General features: G+C 42.5%; 1 protein-coding gene across 1 annotated transcript in view; it reads right to left on the bottom strand.

Annotated features, from left to right (window-relative positions):
- LOC115144568 (glutamate receptor ionotropic, NMDA 2C-like) overlaps nt 1-17,347 on the bottom strand; it is a 95,677-nt gene that overhangs the window by 53,401 nt on the left and 24,929 nt on the right. The window contains exons 4-7 of the mRNA XM_065002300.1: nt 9,306-9,371; nt 6,355-6,543; nt 5,910-6,250; nt 5,688-5,802 (exon numbers count right to left, since the gene is read on the bottom strand). Of these exons, the coding sequence (XP_064858372.1) occupies nt 5,688-5,802; nt 5,910-6,250; nt 6,355-6,543; nt 9,306-9,371 (711 nt within the window). The remainder of the gene's footprint in view (nt 1-5,687; nt 5,803-5,909; nt 6,251-6,354; nt 6,544-9,305; nt 9,372-17,347) is intronic.

Below are 17,347 nucleotides of genomic sequence, written 5' to 3'. Positions count from 1 at the left end.
CTGGAGTGGGTCTAGGGTTTCCGGTTGATGGTGTTGATGTGAGCCATGACCAGCCTTTCAAAGCACTTCATGGCTACCGACATGAGTGCCACAGGCAATAGTCATTTAGGCAGGTTACATTCGCTTTCTTGGGCACAGGGACTATGATGGTCTGCTTGAAACATGTAGGTATTACAGACTCGGTCAGGGAGAGTATGAAACTGTCAGTGAAGATAATAGCTGCCAAAAGGTGATTCTAACAGGTTTTGACTCAGAGGTGTGAATACTTATGTAAATGATATAGAGTGAGCTCCAAAAGTATTGGGACAGTGATATATTTGAGTGAATAATGGTAAGTGAGAATGTTACAGATGCACAGATATCATACCCCCCAAGACATGCTAACCTCTCACCATTATAATAACAGGGAGGATAGCATTTTGGGGGGGTGATATTTACACAACTTTCTGTCTCATCATTATTCACGATTCATTCAGGACTATCAGAAATCAAGGTAAGATCCAGATGCAGACACGTCGAATTGACAATAGTTTAATATTCCAACAGGGGCAGGCAATCGACAGGTCAAGGCAGGCAGGGGTCAGTAAACCAGAGGTGGGGCAACAATACCAGATGGCAGGCAGGCTCAGGGTAGGCAGAGGTCAGCAATCCAGAGGTGGGGCAAAGCTACAGTTTTGCAGGCAGGCTCAGGGGCAGGCAGAGTGGTCAGGCAGGTGGGCTCAGAGTCAGGACAGGCAAGGGTCAAAACCAGGAGGGCGAGAAAAAGAGAGACTGGGAAAAGCAGGAGCTGAGAACAAAAATGCTGGTTGAATTGACAAACAAGATGAACTGGCAACGGACAAACAGGTATACGGAGAACACAGGTATAAATACACAGGGGATAAGGGGGAAGATTGGCGACAACTGGAGGGGGGTGGAGACAATCACAAGGACAGGTGAAACAGTTCACAGTGTGACACAGGATTATCCGTAATTATGGTAGATTCCAGATTAATGTAGAAGTGTTTAGAAAAATATTATGTTCTTATTTACAATAAAAGTTCTTCCAAAATGACACAATACATTGTTTACCATTAATCTCTATTGGGGACAAAATCATCTGAAACACAACCAAAACAAACAGCAAATGCTAGGAATATGGGACCAAATACTACACTTTCGACTACTTTAATACACGTACAGTGTAAGTCAATTTGTTAACAATTGTAAAATCACCCGCTATGGATGAAAATACCCACAAAACAAAGTCATTGATAATTTCATATCCAGAGTGGTGCAATACAGAGCCAAAACCAAAACAGTGTCACTGTACTAATACTTTTGGAGCTGACTCTATTTCTGTATTTAATTTTCAATAAATCAGCAAAAATGTCTAAAAACATGTTTTCACTTTGTCATTATCAAAGTGTCACACACAGTATTGTGTGTAGGTTGGTGAGAAAAAAAATGATTTGATCTATTTTGAATTCAGGCTGTGACAAACAACAACATGTGGAATAAGTCAAAGGTCAATGCCTGCACTGTAAAGGCCTGCGCCAAAGCCTGACATCTTATCCTCCAATAGAGACGTTTCTTTTTATGTGCCCAATTGTCCTTTTATCCACTGTATACTCCGTTTTTTTTAATGCAGAGGCTACATGTGTATAGATGATGTCATGTATTATAGATTAATCCTGTACAATGTTTGATCATGATTGTTTTTAGTGTTGCAGAACTCAATATGAGTGATCCACAATGTGGTTGAAAATAAAATCTGCATTTTGGACTATTGTATCATTGTGGCGTGACACTTAAATACATTTTTCTAACTCTAAATCTATCTCTGTTGATTTATATTACTTTTTTTTAAGTAGAAATAGCTACAACACTATTTAAAGCGACATTATCATGTAAATAACCCACACGATTGTGTCTGACTCTATGAATTGCAGTGCTGTTTTAACTGTTTCGCAGGCAGTTACTGAAATCAATCACTCCTCCGTCCCTCTCTAGGAGGAAAGCAGTGAGGTAGATAGAGAGACGGTCCCCCCTGACTTAGTTTTAAAAAATGAGATGCGTAGTGCTGTCAGTGTGTCAAAAGGAAAGAGAAGGGATGAAAAGGGCATGTCACATGCACAAACCCACAAGTAAGTGCACAATGACACTTTTTCACTAATGAATGAGCTACATGACACTGGAGGTAAGGAGGGGGAGAGAGGTTTAAAGGAAAGAGGGAGAGTGTTACAGAGAGAGTGAGAAGGTTAAAGGGAAGAAATAGAAGCAGGGGTTGTGAATAACTGTGTTTTGTTGGAATTCCAGAGCATTCCCCAGCAGCCTGACTTTTTGTTTGTGTTTGAGTTTCCGACTGCACAGTCACGACCCCTACACACACACACACACACAACCACACACACACTGTTATGTTCCTTTATACTTGTAGGGACCTAAAAATGTTTTTCTATTCAAAATCCTATTTTCCTAACACTAAACCTAACTAACCTTAACCCATAAACCTAAGCCAAACCCTACATCTAATTCCTAACCCTAAACCTAACCACTGTCATGAAGTTGCCCTCTTTGGGTATAGCAAGCCCCATCCCCCTCTCCCTGCCTCCCCTTGGCCTCCTTCAACTAGGCTGCTGTGGTCAGAGAGAGGTCGTAAATTCCTGAGAAGACCATGCCACATGGCCACATAGTATTAGAGTACATTTTCATTGAGCACAAAGGAATTTCTTCCACCTCACAGAACTTGAGGTACGAACAAATTTCATGTTTCCTGGAGAAAGTATAAAAGATCGGTGAAGAATCCAGGTACGAACTGGTCCGTTTGTTACAACTTGGGGAAGCTCATGGGAGACGGTGTGGCCACATTACCATAACGCTGTTTATATAATAGCCTCAGATATGAGGTTTACATCAAATTGTTGTATATGATGAACGAGTGAGTATGATACTGTTTGTAAAATTGTGTACTATGATTTTGGACTGTTTAATGAAGGAAAATACAATTCCCTTTTGATTTGAACTAAATCAGAGGACCGCCCCTGAGCCCAGTTAGTGTCAGGCATCCTGGGACAGCACATTTTCTGCAATTCCAAATAAATCCCAACTTTGAGAAATTATCACCAGACCATGTTTTTCTCCATTAGGAGAGGACAAGGGTTGTAGACCATTGCTGAATCTTTTAACCATACCACGTGGTTAAACTCTTAGACTATCGATACCGACAGAATAAGAACAAGTCTTTGATATGAATTACTAGTCTGCAGCTAGAAGAACGACAACCGCCGAAACATCCACTCTATAACGAAACAAATGAATGTCACTCTGAACTATCCAGTATAACCACGACCGAGATAGAGGGAGAGAGACGAACAATTCTACAAAAGAAACAACTTTTCACCAGCGATCAAGACGACACACTGAGCGTAAATATATATTGATTGCAATCGTTCCCGAATGAGTGAGCTTTCATGTGCAAAGAATTACCATTTCAATTGTTATAATTATCACTCTGTAGTGACTTCTTAGTCGACCCCCACTTCCCCTTTTGTCTAACAAGCCGCCATGCCGGTTTAGCCCACTAGGGCACATTCTCCTATCATTTATTTTAACCATATTTACTGTATGTTTATGCATTTCTATGAATTACTTAGTTAGTAATAAATAAATGATTTAAGACAATTGATGTATGGATGACTCATAGTGAAGACTGGGTTTGTGCAGATAACCAACAATTTACGACGTTTGGAATGAGGCTAACGTGAGGTAAAGTAAATAATTCATTCATTCGAAGACTAATTGATCAGATAAAATACCTGAAAAATTATTTTAGGAAATGATAACATTGTAATCTGAATACTAATTTCGTGTAATACTAATTACAGAGAATCTTTGATAAAAACTATAAGTCTTCAATTTAATGATAGTAAATACACGACACCACTAACACTTTACCCTAACCCTAATTCTAACCCTAATTCTAACCCTAACCTTAATTGTCACCCTAACTCTAACCCCTAATCTTAAAATAGCCTTTGTCCTCATGGGGATGTGGGAAATGTCCCAACAAGGGAGAATTTCCCTTGTTTGCTATTCTTGTGGGGACTTTGGGGGATTTTAGGTCCCCGCAAGGACAGAAGAACCAAACCACACACAAAAATCTCCCAAGGGTAGCCAGAGGACTACAGTAGAACTGTAGGAAAAGGCCAGAGAGTAATCTCCCTCCTACTATTGAACAAATGTATTCCTGCCCTGCCACAGCAAGCCTACTGTATCAATGTGTGTGTGTGTGTGTGTGTGTGTGTGTGTGTGTGTGTGTGTGTGTGTGTGTGTGTGTGTGTGTGTGTGTGTGTGTGTGTGTGTGTGTGTGTGTGTGTGTGTGTGTGTGTGTGTGTGCGCGCAGGGTTGAGGGGTAACAGATTACCTGTAATCCGTAACATGTAAGGGATTACAAAAACGGTATCTGTAATCCGTAATTTTACCAGAAAAAATCTTGTAATCAGATTACAGATACTTTTGGAAAAACTAGATGATTACTTTGAGGATTACTTTTAAATTCATAAAGGATGTTTGAGAGAAAAAAGCTATTTGACACTGTCAAATTCTCAATGACATTCAAATCAGCATTGAAAAGAGGCACAAGTTTAAGTTTGTTCCATCTGAGTGAGTCTAACCACAAGTCAGAGACCACTATAATGACACACCAGATGAGTTTGATGGATCGCGAGAAGAGAGCAGGAATAGGCTTTTTTAGTCTATAGTCCAAGCTATGTCTTCGAATAGTACAACTGCTGTCGGCATCCAAAGATTATCCTATTTAAATAAGTGCTTGGAGGTAAGGATGACAGCAGTGGTGTAGTCTACGGCAATACAGATCATTTAATAGTGTTATCTACATAGCGCATTGATGTGAATCACACTGTTGCTCTCTCATTTAGCTATTATGGATTGTGGTTATTGTGGATGGCTGTTCACCAATCTAAATGTGTATTTGAACCCCAAAATGATTGAATTCAAGAAGTTTAAGCTGCCTATCAGTCATTGTTTTTGAAACCAGTGGACAGCCAGTGAAAAATGCACTCTTGCAACAGCTGTACAGTGCGGATCCCAGCCTATGGAATAAACGTGGGGCTTTTATTGCTGAAACTCGCAAACTTTTGATAGACTTAAAGGGGAACTCTGTAGTTGCTACAACCATTTTTGGACTTGTAAATTATATACAGTGGGGCAAAAAAGTATTTAGTCAGCCACCAATTGTGCAAGTTCTCCCACTTAAAAAGATGAGAGAGGCCTGTAATTTTCATCATAGGTACACTTCAACTATGACAGACAAAATGAGAGAAGAAAAAAAAACAGAAAATCACATTGTAGGATTTTTTATGAATTTACTTGCAAATTATGGTGGAAAATAAGTATTTGGTCACCTACAAACAAGCAAGATTTCTGGCTCTCACAGACCTGTAACTTCTTCTTTAAGAGGCTCCTCTGTCCTCCACTCGTTACCTCTATTAATGGCACCTGTTTGAACTTGTTATCAGTATAAAAGACACCTGTCCACAACCTCAAACAGTCACACTCCAAACTCCACTATGGCCAAGACCAAAGAGCTGTCAAAGAACACCAGACACCAGGTAGTGCTGGGTTGGTTGTTTCACGGTCCAGACACACACCCACTCACTCACACACACACACATGTAATTCAGTACCTTGTCCCACAGTCTGTCTCTGTCCAGTGCGATGATGGCCATGGAGGGGTTGGTCAGGTAGCCATCACTGTTGAACGACAGGTCCTTACGCTCCCATGTCACATTTAGCATGTGTCTGCAACACACACAGATTCAGTTTTCAACACACACACACCTGTTTAGTATGTGTCTACTTACAAAAACACACACAGGACGAGAGGGTGTGTGGCCTCACACACTCACCTGAACAGTGTGTTGTTGTTGATATGTGTAACTGGTGTGTTGCAGTCGCTGTGTCCCTCTGGAAGGAACCCTTGATGCCTTCTGAAACTATCCGCCCCTTTGGCCACTATGGCCACTCCCTCTCTGACACGTTGCCTCAGGCTCTTCCTCCAGTGGTCAGTGATGACGCCAATCAGTCCTACAGGGAAGCTGATAGGTGGAGGGCTCTCTGTGTTGCCCAACGCGAGGGAGGGGAGGATCCAGATGTACCCAGGCCCCAGTAGACCCACCTCCCCTGCTACCTGGAACAGGTACTGGGCCTCTTCATAGGAACAGTAGGCCAGGAGCACCTGGGAATCAATCTAGAGGGACAGACATATATAACACTGTAAGTAATATCTAACATTAACCTCTCTCTCTCTCTCTCTCTCTCGTTGGAAATAGTTTTAAAAATTCTCTCTCCTACCTGCTGTAACATGCGTTTGGCTCGGACGTCACTGGTTCCGACAGACATCTCCAGAGACAAGATATCTTGTAGCCTCCACAGGAAGTAGGAAGTGTCCGTATAGGATCGGACGTAGTCTACAAACGTCTCGTATCCCGGCCACATGCTGGTGATTACTACAAAGTCTCCCCAGTCATACTCCTCCATCAACTAGAATATAGACATGATAGAACACATTATATGTAAAGGGTCATTCCACTAATAGAGTACATTTTGGCTCGTGTAATCTGGTCCAAAATAAAAATGCATTTCACCTAATTAACATTGTCATAAAGAGCACATGTTCAAATTAATTTTAAAAAACAACACGTTTTTCCATCTCAAGAAGTTAAATAAAAAGATGATTTTAGTATTTTGTATTTGTATTTATTATGGATCCCCATACCAAGGCAGCAGCTACTCTTCCTGGGGTCCAGAAAAATTAAGGCAGTTATATCATTTTCAAAACATTACAATACATTCACAGACCGTGCTCCCTCAGGCCCCTACTCCAACATATATACAGTACAAAATCCATGTGTACGTGTGTGTATAGTGCCTATGCTATCGTGTGTGTGTGTGTGTGTGTGTGTGTGTGTGTGTGTGTGTGTGTGTGTGTGTGTGTGTGTGCGTGTGTGTGTGTGTGGGTGCGTGTGTGACAATGTTTGTGTTGCTTCACAGTCCCCGCTGTTCGATAAGGTGTTTTTCTATCTTTAAAAAATATCTATTTGTACTGCTTGCATGAGTTACTTGATGTGGAATAGAGTTCCATGTAGTCATGGCTCTATTTAGTACAGTGCACCTTCCATAGTCTGTTCTGGACTTGGGGACTGTGAAGAGACTTCTTGTGGCATGTCTTGTGGGGCATGCATGGGTGTAGTTCAAACAGACAGCTCAGTGCGTTCAACAGGTAGTCAATCTCTCCTCTACTTTGAGCCAGGAGAGATTGACATGCATATTATTAATATTAGCTCTCTGTGTACATCCAAGGGCCAGCCGTGCTGACAGTGCTGGTGTATCAATATGTTTTGACCATGACAGTTTACAATCCAGGGTAACTCCAAGCAGTTTAGTCACCTCAACTTGCTCAATTTCCACATTATTTATTACAAGATTTAGTTGAGGTTTAGGGTTTAGTGAATGAGTTGTCCCAAATACAATGCTTTTAGTTTTAGAATTATTTAGGACGAACGTATTCCTTGCCACCCACTCTGAAACTAACAGCAACTATTTGTTAAGTGTTGCAGTCATTTCAGTCGCTGTAGTAGCTGACATGTATAGTGTTGAGTCATCCGCATACATAGACACTCTGGATTTCCTCAAAGCCAGTGGCAATAGTAAAGATTGAAAAAAGTAAAGGGCCAAGACAGCTGCCTTGGGGAATTCTTGATTCTACCTGGATTATGTTGGAGAGGCTTCCATTAAAGAACACCCTCTGTGTTCTGTTAGACAGGTAACTCTTTATCCACAATATAGCAGGGGGTGTAAAGCCATAACATAAGTTTTGCCAGCAGCAGACTATGATCGATAATGTCAAAGGCCGCACTGAAGTCTAACAAAAGTAAGTGCCAATAAAGTGCAAAATAAAGTAGCAGGGTTGACCGTGACAGGGTTGATGTTTTGATCTTAAATTAGCGATAAATCCACTTGTGACTGGGGGAATAGAAGCTTGTTGTCACGCCCTGACCTTAGAGATCCTTTTTATGTCTCTATTTTGGTTTGGTCAGGGCGTGAGTTGGGGTGGGCATTCTATGTTTTGTGTTTCTATGATTTTTTATTTCTATGTTTTGGCCGGGTATAGTTCTCAATCAGGGACAACTGTCTATCGTTGTCTCTGATTGGGAACCATACTTATGTACCCTTTTTTCCCACCTTTGTTTGTGGGAAGTTAACTTTGTTGACGGCACATAGCCTTAAGCTTCCCGGTTTGTTTTGTATTGTTTGTTTTGTCGGTGTCATTTCGAATAAAAGAGAAAATATACGCTCACCACCCTGCACCTTGGTCCAGTTCTTTTAACGGCCGTGACACTTGTTGTGTGCAACAGGGAGTTGAAATTGAATGCAAGCTTCACAAACAAATGAAACTGTTCAAACATCTCTAGCCTATCTATCTATGGGTAACAGAGTTGACGTGTTGTGCTGGATGCACTCAGTTTTCCACCACAGAACACCAGAAAAAGGCCTAAAAGAGTAGAACCAGCTCACCTGCTTTCACTCTATGATTTTACTTTTACTGAAAAAATCATTTAAAAAGGAATAGTTTCACCACATTGAAACGAGAGTTCAGTTCACATAAAAGATTTGACCTTGAAATGAGGGACAGATGCTAATTGATCACTAATAACATAAATACATAATACTCTTCAGAAAGAACTTGGTCAAAGCTTTAAAATGAAAACTTGGATAAGTGGGTTGAAATCTTAATCTAATTTGGAAAAACGAGACAAGAAACATGTCAAAATGCTGAATTGTGACACTTTAGCGCAGTGTTTCTCAAACTCGGTCCTGGGGCCCAGCCTGGTTGCACATATGTTTTTTTTGTCCTAGCACTACACAGCTGATTCCAATAATCCAAGCTTGATGAGTTGATTATTTGAATCAGCTGTGTAGTGATAGGGCAAAAACCAAAATGTGCGCCCAGGGGGGCCCTAGGACCAAGTTTGGGAAACCTTGCTTTAGCAAGTCTTTATTCATACTAATAGTCTGAAGGGCACTTCATTTAATATAACAGGCTTTTAAAATGCAATATTGATGCACAATTTCTACTCAAAATATCAAAGGAATGCAAAACGTACTTGTGGAACGACCCATAAATGTAAAATCATATATTGACATAACATTTCAGACCACGGCTTTCCTGGTTACTACATTCTGATTGGCTGAAAGGGGGCTCTATACGTGAACATGAACTTTAGATTATTCTATTCCTGTACCTTGAACATGCAGACGATCTGCTGCTCCAGGGAGGCACCCATCTGGAGAAACGTGGAACCCTCAGCCTAAAGGGGGAGGAGTGGGGTGAGAAGGAGAGGGAGGGGGGAATGAGAATGTTAGCTCAATCCAATAATACTGTACACTATTCAGGTGAGCACACTCACAAGCACTCGCAAACTCTCAAGTAGACATTTTCCACACCCAGAGGAGGTAAATAATGTGTGGTCAATCCTATCGCTGTTATAACACCTAAACACACCTACACACCTATAGACACACACACACACGCGCGTAAACAACGGGCTGTGAGGGTCGATTCTATCTCTATTAAAGCCACGCTATGAACACTGATATACAGTGCATTCGGAAAGTATTCAGACATTTTTCTTCTAAAATGTATTTAATACACACATTTCTTTTCTCGTCAATCTACACACAATCCTCCATAATGACAAAGCGAAAAAAAAACAGAACTACCTTATTTACATAAGTATTCAGACCTCGAAATTCAGCTCAAGTTCATCCTGTTTCCATTGATCATCCTTGAGATGTTTCTATAACTTGATTGGAGTCCACCTGTGGTAAATTCAATTGATTGGACATGATTTGGAAAGGCACACACCTGTCTATATAAGGCCCCACAGTTGACAGTGCATGTCAGAGCAAGAAACAAACCATGAGGTCGAGGCAATTGTCAGCAGAGCTCTGAGACAGGATTGTGTTAAGGCACAGATCTGGGGAAGGGTACCAAAAAATGTCTGCAGCATTGACGGTCCCCAAGAACACAGTGGCCTCCATCATTCTTAAATGGAAGAAGTTTGGATCCACCAAGAATCCTCCTAGAGCTGGCCACCCGGCCAAACTGAGCAATTGGGAGAGAAGGGCCTTGGTCAGGGCGGTGACCAAGAACCTGATGGTCACTCTGACAGAGCTCCAGAGTTCCTCTGTGGAGATGGGAGAACCTTCCAGAAGGAGCGCTCTGCAGCGCTCCCACAATCAGGCCTTTATGGTAGAGTGGCCAGACAGAAGCCACTCCTCAGTAAAATGCACATGATAGCCCGCTTGGAGTTTGCTAAAAGGCACCTACTGTAAAAGACTCTCAGACAAAGAGAAACAAGATTCTCTCTTTTACTGATTGACAAGTGTCACATCTGGAGGAAACCTTGCACCATCTCTACTGGGTGTTTTTCAGTGGCAGAGACTGGTAGACTAGTCAGGACAGGGTAAAAGATGAATGGAGCAAAGTACAGAGAAATCCTTGATGAAAATATGCTCCTGAGCGCTCAGGACCTCAGACTGGGGCGAAGGTTCAACTTCCAACAATGACCCTAAGCACACAGCCAAGACAACGCAGGAGTGGCTTCGGGACAAGTCCGAATTGAACCCGAGCGAACATCCCGAAAGAGACCTGAAAATACCTGTGCAGCGATGCTCCCCATCCAATCTGAGAGAGCTTGGAGGATCTGCAGAGAAGAATGTGAGAATCTCCCCAAATACAGCTGTGCCAAGCTTGTAGCGTCATACCCAAGAAGACTTGAATCTGTAATCACTGCAAATGGTGCTTCAACAAAGTAAAGGGTCTGAATGTTTTAATTTTTACAATTTCTACATACCTGTTTTTGCTTTGTCATTATGTGGTATTGTAATTTATGTAGATTGATGAGGGGGGAAATGTATTTAATCAATTTTAGAAAAAGGCGGTAACGTAACACAATGTGGAAAACTCAAGGGGTCTGATTACTTTTCGAATGCACTATATGTGAAACCGGTAATTAAACATTACCTTCTCAGCAGGCATTCTGTATACGACGGTGAGCAGACTATATGAGCTGTCATAAATCCGACACAACAATCCTATGAAAATGACATAGCACCTGATGTAATAACACACTGTGAAAAGGCAAAACGTAGGGCTTCCTGAGATGCGCAATGGTCTAAGGCACTGCATCGCAGTTCTTGAGGCATCACTACAGACCAGGATTCGATCCCAGGCTGTGTCACAACCGGCCGTGACTGGGAGTTCCATAGGGGGATGCAATTGGCCCAGCGTCGTCCGGTTTAGGGGAGGGTTTGGGCGGGGGGCTTCATTTGGCTCATCACGCTCTAGTGACTTCTTGTGGTGGGCCAGGGAACCTGCAGGCTGACTTTGGTCGTGAGTTGAACGGTGTTTCCTCCAACACATTGATGTGGCTGGCTTCCGTGTTAAGCGGGTGGATGTTAAGATGAGCGGTTTGGCAGGTCATGTTTCGGAGGATGCATGACTCGACCTTCGCTTCTCCAGAGCCCGCTGGGGAGTTGCAGTGATGAGACAAGATTGCAATTGGATATCACAAAATTGGGGATAAAAATGTGGATAAAATATTTTATCAAATGAATAAAAGGCTAAACTTGTCTTAGGGCAGGCGTGCAGGCAGGAGACAAAGTTAAAGCGTAAGTACCTTAAATCACAAATTTCCCAAGTGATTCCATACATTGAAACTAGTTAGGTGGAGTTTGCCTTCTCTCCCTGCAGTCTTGAACTGGAAAGCTGCAAAACGGTTCATGTGACTCATGAGCTTACTTTGTGCACTACTAAGAGCAATTGTTGTTTTATTGAAAGAATACAGACGAATTTGCTATTTTTATCAAAAGTACTAATGTTTTTTAGTCAGGAAATGTGTACCTTTCCACCTAAAGTGGTTGCAATTATTAATATATATAAGTACTTTATGTGGCCAACTGCAACAACAGTGGAGATGGGTAACAACTGTGCATGTGCACTCTCGTGCAGCAAACTCTGTAACATATATGCCCTTATTTGGAGCTTGACATCACATATGCGAGTTTAGTACAGGTTAGTAAACATGGTATCACTTGACTTGTGTGTCAGGGTGGTAGTTTTTCTTAGTCAATACACATAATAATAATTTGGCATATATCAATGAAAATGTGAACATGGAATAAGCTACAACTGCCACTGATACTTGAAGAACTTGAACGAATGGATAAACCCAATTGACTTTGTCAGTCTTTTTATTATAAAATGCATCACATGTAAATCACACTTTGAAGACATTGTCTAGCATAACATAAAGTACCATATTTTCTGTTACAACATAAGCTACCTTTATTTTGTGAAACACAAAAATGATTATTTAGAATAAGTGCGTGTGTGTGTGCGTGTGCGTGTGCGTGTGCGTGTGCGTGTGCGTGTGCGTGTGTGTGTGTGTGTGTGTGTGTGTGTGTGTCAGCCATCTAAATATGCCTAACTGCACTCTGCAGTCATTGTGAGAAACAGTTCCCGAAACAGTCCAAGCAGTGTGTTGCCAAATAAATAACCAAGTGCTGGAGCTGTGACAGGATCCAACTGTGGTTTACAGGGATCCTTCATCCCACCTGCCCAAGCATAATCTTCCAGACAACATTGCCACAGAGGAGAGACCTGAGAAAGAGGACCTGGTTAGATCAGAAGACATCACTCCAGGATTTGTTCTTTATATGCAACCAAATGTCTTCCCCTTTCTTTGTTGACGGGGCACAAACAATACTTGAATGTTTTGTATTACATTGTTTTTGTGACTGAAAATATACTGAACAAAAATATAAACGCAACATGTAAAGCGTTGGTCCCATGTTTCAAGTTCCCAGACACAAAAAGCTTTTTTCTCTCAAATTGTGTGCACAAATTTGTTTACATCCCTGTTAGTGAGCATTTCTCCTTTGCCAAGATAATCCATCCATCTGACAGGTGTGGCATATCAAGAAGCTGATTAAACAGCCTGGTCATTACAATAAAATGTCACTCAAAAATGTGACCTCAGTTGTGTCACAAAGCAATGCCATAGAGGTCTCAAGTTCTGAAGAAATGTGTGATTGGCAGGCTGACTGCAGGAATGTCTACCAGAGCTGTTGCCAGATAATAGAAAGTTATATTCTCTACCATAAGCAGCCTCCAATGTCATTTAAGAGAATTTGGCAGTATGCCCTACTGGCCTCACAACCGCAGACCACGTGTAACAACGCTAGCCCAGGACCTCCACATCCGGCTTCTTCACCTACGATATCGTCGTAGACCAGCCCCCCGGACAGCTGATGAAACTGTGAGTTTGCACACTGTACAACAACGTGTTCCAGTTTCCAATATCCAGAAACTTTGCACAGCCATTGAAGAGGAGTGGGATAACATTCCACAGGCCACAATCAACAGCCTGATCAACTCTATGAGAAGGAGATGTGTCTTGCTGCATGAGGAAAATGGTGGTCACACCAGATACTGAGTGGTTTTCTGATCCACGCCCCCATCTTTTTTTAAGGTTGCCAACAGATGCATATCTGTATTTCCAGTCATGTGAAATTCATAGATTAGGGCCTAATGAATTTATATCAATTGACTGATTCCTTATATGAACTGTAAATCAGTAAAAATCTTTGAAATTGTTGCATGTTGCGTTTATATTTCTGTTCAATATATATTATAAAAATGACAATACAATTCATGCTTTATTGGTCCATTTGCATGGATATTCTTTATTTTTGCAGTCACATTCCTAACATGATACACAACAGACAAATCACAGTCTGGGAGCAGCGAATACCTGTAACTATTCACAAGTTCTGGGAGTCTTCCACTTCCTGAAAACCAGTGTAGACCCCATAATGCGATTGATATTTGGCTCAGATTTGTATTTATTTTTTATTTTTTTATTTCACCTTTATTTAACCAGGTAGGCTAGTTGAGAACACCTTTATTTAACCAGGTAGGCTAGTTGAGAACAAGTTCTCATTTGCAACTGCGACCTGGCCAAGATAAAGCATAGCAGTGTGAACAGACAACACAGAGTTACACATGGAGTGAACAATTAACAAGTCAATAACACAGTAGAAAAAAAGGGGAGTCTATATACATTGTGTGCAAAAGGCATGAGGAGGTAGGTGAATAATTACAATGGCATTTACCACGCAGGCTGGGAAAGGGATCTGGACTCCTGGACCCAATGTCTCACCGTAGAGGACCCACTCCAAAATTATGTGGTAGGAGACTAGTCTCAACTGTCTGGAATGACAATAGACCAAAGGGCATTGTGGATTTGAGAATCTGGAGCAGAAATCATGTACTCATAACATTTCATTTTTTGGACAATATATGGAAACAGGTTTTCATTTTCTGTTCTTAGATTTGGGGGTTATTTCAAGTTCAATGTGTAGGCCTATATTTCCTATATCCTACTCAAATAAAAGATGCTAAAAACATTGTGATCATGTGAAAACCTATCTGGACAGTGTTTGAGATCATGTAGAAACATAAACCCACAACAGTCAAGCTCAGAGGTTCTATTTTTTTTAAATCCACCTCTCTAAAAACAAGTCTCTCACCTGTTATAGACCACCCTCTGCCTCCAGCTGTGCTCTGGACACCATATGTGAACTGATTGCCCCCCATCTATCGACCTAAACTGGAAGACCTAAACTGGAAGATGCTTAACATCCCAGCCATCCTACAATCTAAGCTTGATGCCCTCAATCTCACACAAATTATCAATGAACCTACCAGGTACCACCCCAAAACCGTAAACACGGGCACCCTCATAGTTATCATCCTTCGGGGCGGCAGCGTAGCCTAGTGGTTAGAGCGTTGGACTAGTAACCGGAAGGTTGCGAGTTCAAACCCCCGAGCTGACAAGGTACAAATCTGTCGTTCTGCCCCTGAACAGGCAGTTAACCCACTGTTCCCAGGCTGTCATTGAAAATAAGAATGTGTTCTTAACTGACTTGCCTGGTTAAATAAAGGTAAAATTAAAATTACCAACTTGCCCTCTAAATACACCTCTGCTGTTTTCAACCAAGATCTCAGCGATCACTGCCTCATTGCCTGCATCCGTAATGGGTCAGCCGTCAATCGACCTCCTCTCATCACTGTCAAATGCTCCCTGAAACACTTCAGCTAGCAGGCCTTTCTAATCGATCTGTCTGGGGTATCCTGGAAGGCTATTGACATCATCCCGTCAGTAGAGGATGCCTGCTTTTTTTTAATGCCTTCCTCACCATCTTAAATAAGCATGCCCCATTCAAGAAATGTAGAACCAGGAACAGATATAGCCCTTGGTTCTCTCCAGACCTGACTGCCCTTAACCAACACAAAAAACATCCTATGTTGTTCTGCATTAGCATCGAACAGCCCCCGTGATATGCAACTTTTCAGGGAAGCTAGAAACCAATATACACAGGCAGTTAGAAAAGCCAAGGCTAGCTTTTTGGGGGTTTTTTTGTGTGAATTTTACCCCTTTTTCTCCCCAATTTCGTGGTATCCAATTGTTTAGTAGCTACTATCTTGTCTCATCGCTACAACTCCCGTACGGGCTCGGGAGAGACGAAGGTTGAAAGTCATCCGTCCTCCGATACACAACCCAACCAAGCCGCACTGCTTCTTAACACAGCCCCATCCAACCCGGAAGCCGACCGCACCAATGTGTCGGAGGAAACACTGTGCACTTGGCAACCTTGGTTAGCGCGCACTGGCGCCCGGCCCGCCACAGGAGTCGCTGGTGCGCGATGAGACAAGGATTTCCCTACCGGCCAAACCCTCCCTAACCCGGACGACGCTAGGCCAATTGTGCGTCGCCCCACGGACCTCCCGGTCGCGGCCGGTTACAACAGAGCCTGGGCGCGAACCCGGAGTCTCTGGTGGCACAGTGGTAGGCCTGATCACCGACAACGATGAGACGGCCTATAGGGAGGAGGTCAGAGAGTTGCGCCACCCGGGAGGCCCAAGGCTAGCTTTTTCAAGCAGAAATTTGTTTCCTGCAACACAAACTAAAAAAATTCTGGGACACTATAAAGTCCATGGAAAATAAGAACACCTCCTCCCAGCTGCCCAATGCACTGAGGATAGGAAACACTGTCACCACCGATAAATCCACTATAATTGAGAATTTCAATAAGCATTTTTCTACGGCTGGCCTTGCTTTCCACCTGGCCTACCCCGGTCAACAGCACTGCACCCCCCACAGCAACTCGCCCAAGCCTTCCCCATTTCTCCTTCTCCCAAATCCAGTCAGCTGGATTTCTCCCAAATCTGGACCCCTACAAATCAGCCGGGCTAGACAATCTGGACCCTTTCTTTCTAAAAATTATCTGCCGAAATTGTTGCAACCCCTATTACTAGCCTGTTCAACCTCTCTTTCGTGTCGTCTGAGATTCCCAAAGATTGGAAAGCAGCTGTGGTCATCCTCCTCTTCAAAGGGGGGGACACTCTTGACCCAAACTGCTACAGACCTATATCTATCCTAACCTGCCTTTCTAAGGTCTTCGAAAGCCAAGTCAACAAACAGATTACCGACCATTTCGAATCCCACCATACCTTCTCCGCTATGCAATCTGGTTTCAGAGCTGGTGATGGGTGCACCTCAGCCACGCTCAAAGTCCTAAATGATATCTTACCCGTCATCGATAAGAAACAATACTATGCAGCCGTATTCATTGATCTGGCCAAGGCTTTCGACTCTGTCAATCATCACATCCTCATCGGCAGACTCGATAGCCTTGGTTTCTCAAATGATTGCCTCACCTGGTTCAACAACTACTTCTCTGATAGAGTTCAGTGTGTCAAATCGGAGGGCCTGTTGTCCGGGCCTCTGGCAGTCTCTATGGGGGTGCCTCAGGGTTCAAATCTTGGACCGACTCTCTTCTCTGTATGTGGTGTGTGGTTAGACTGTAAACTCTCCTTCCAGACTCACGTCAAACATTTCCAATCCAAAGTTAAATCTAGAATTGGCTTCCTATTTCACAACAAAGCATCCTTCACTCATGCTGCCAAACATACCCTTGTAAAACTGACCATCCTACCGATCCTCGACTTCGGCGATGTCATTTACAAAATAGCCTCCAATACCCTACTCAATAAATTGGACGCAGTCTATTACAGTGCCATCCATTTTGTCACCAAAGCCCGATATACTACCCACCACTGCGACCTGTAGGCTCTCGATTGCTGGCCCTCGCTTCATACTCGTCGCCAAACCCACTGGCTCCAGGTCATCTACAAGACCCTGCTAGGTAAAGTCCC

This window comes from Oncorhynchus nerka, linkage group LG16 (genome assembly GCF_034236695.1).
Source record: "Oncorhynchus nerka isolate Pitt River linkage group LG16, Oner_Uvic_2.0, whole genome shotgun sequence".
In the NCBI taxonomy this organism is placed as follows: Eukaryota; Metazoa; Chordata; class Actinopteri; order Salmoniformes; family Salmonidae; genus Oncorhynchus; species Oncorhynchus nerka.
Note: the sequence above shows the minus strand (reverse complement) of the source record. Positions and strands in the feature narration are given on the sequence as shown.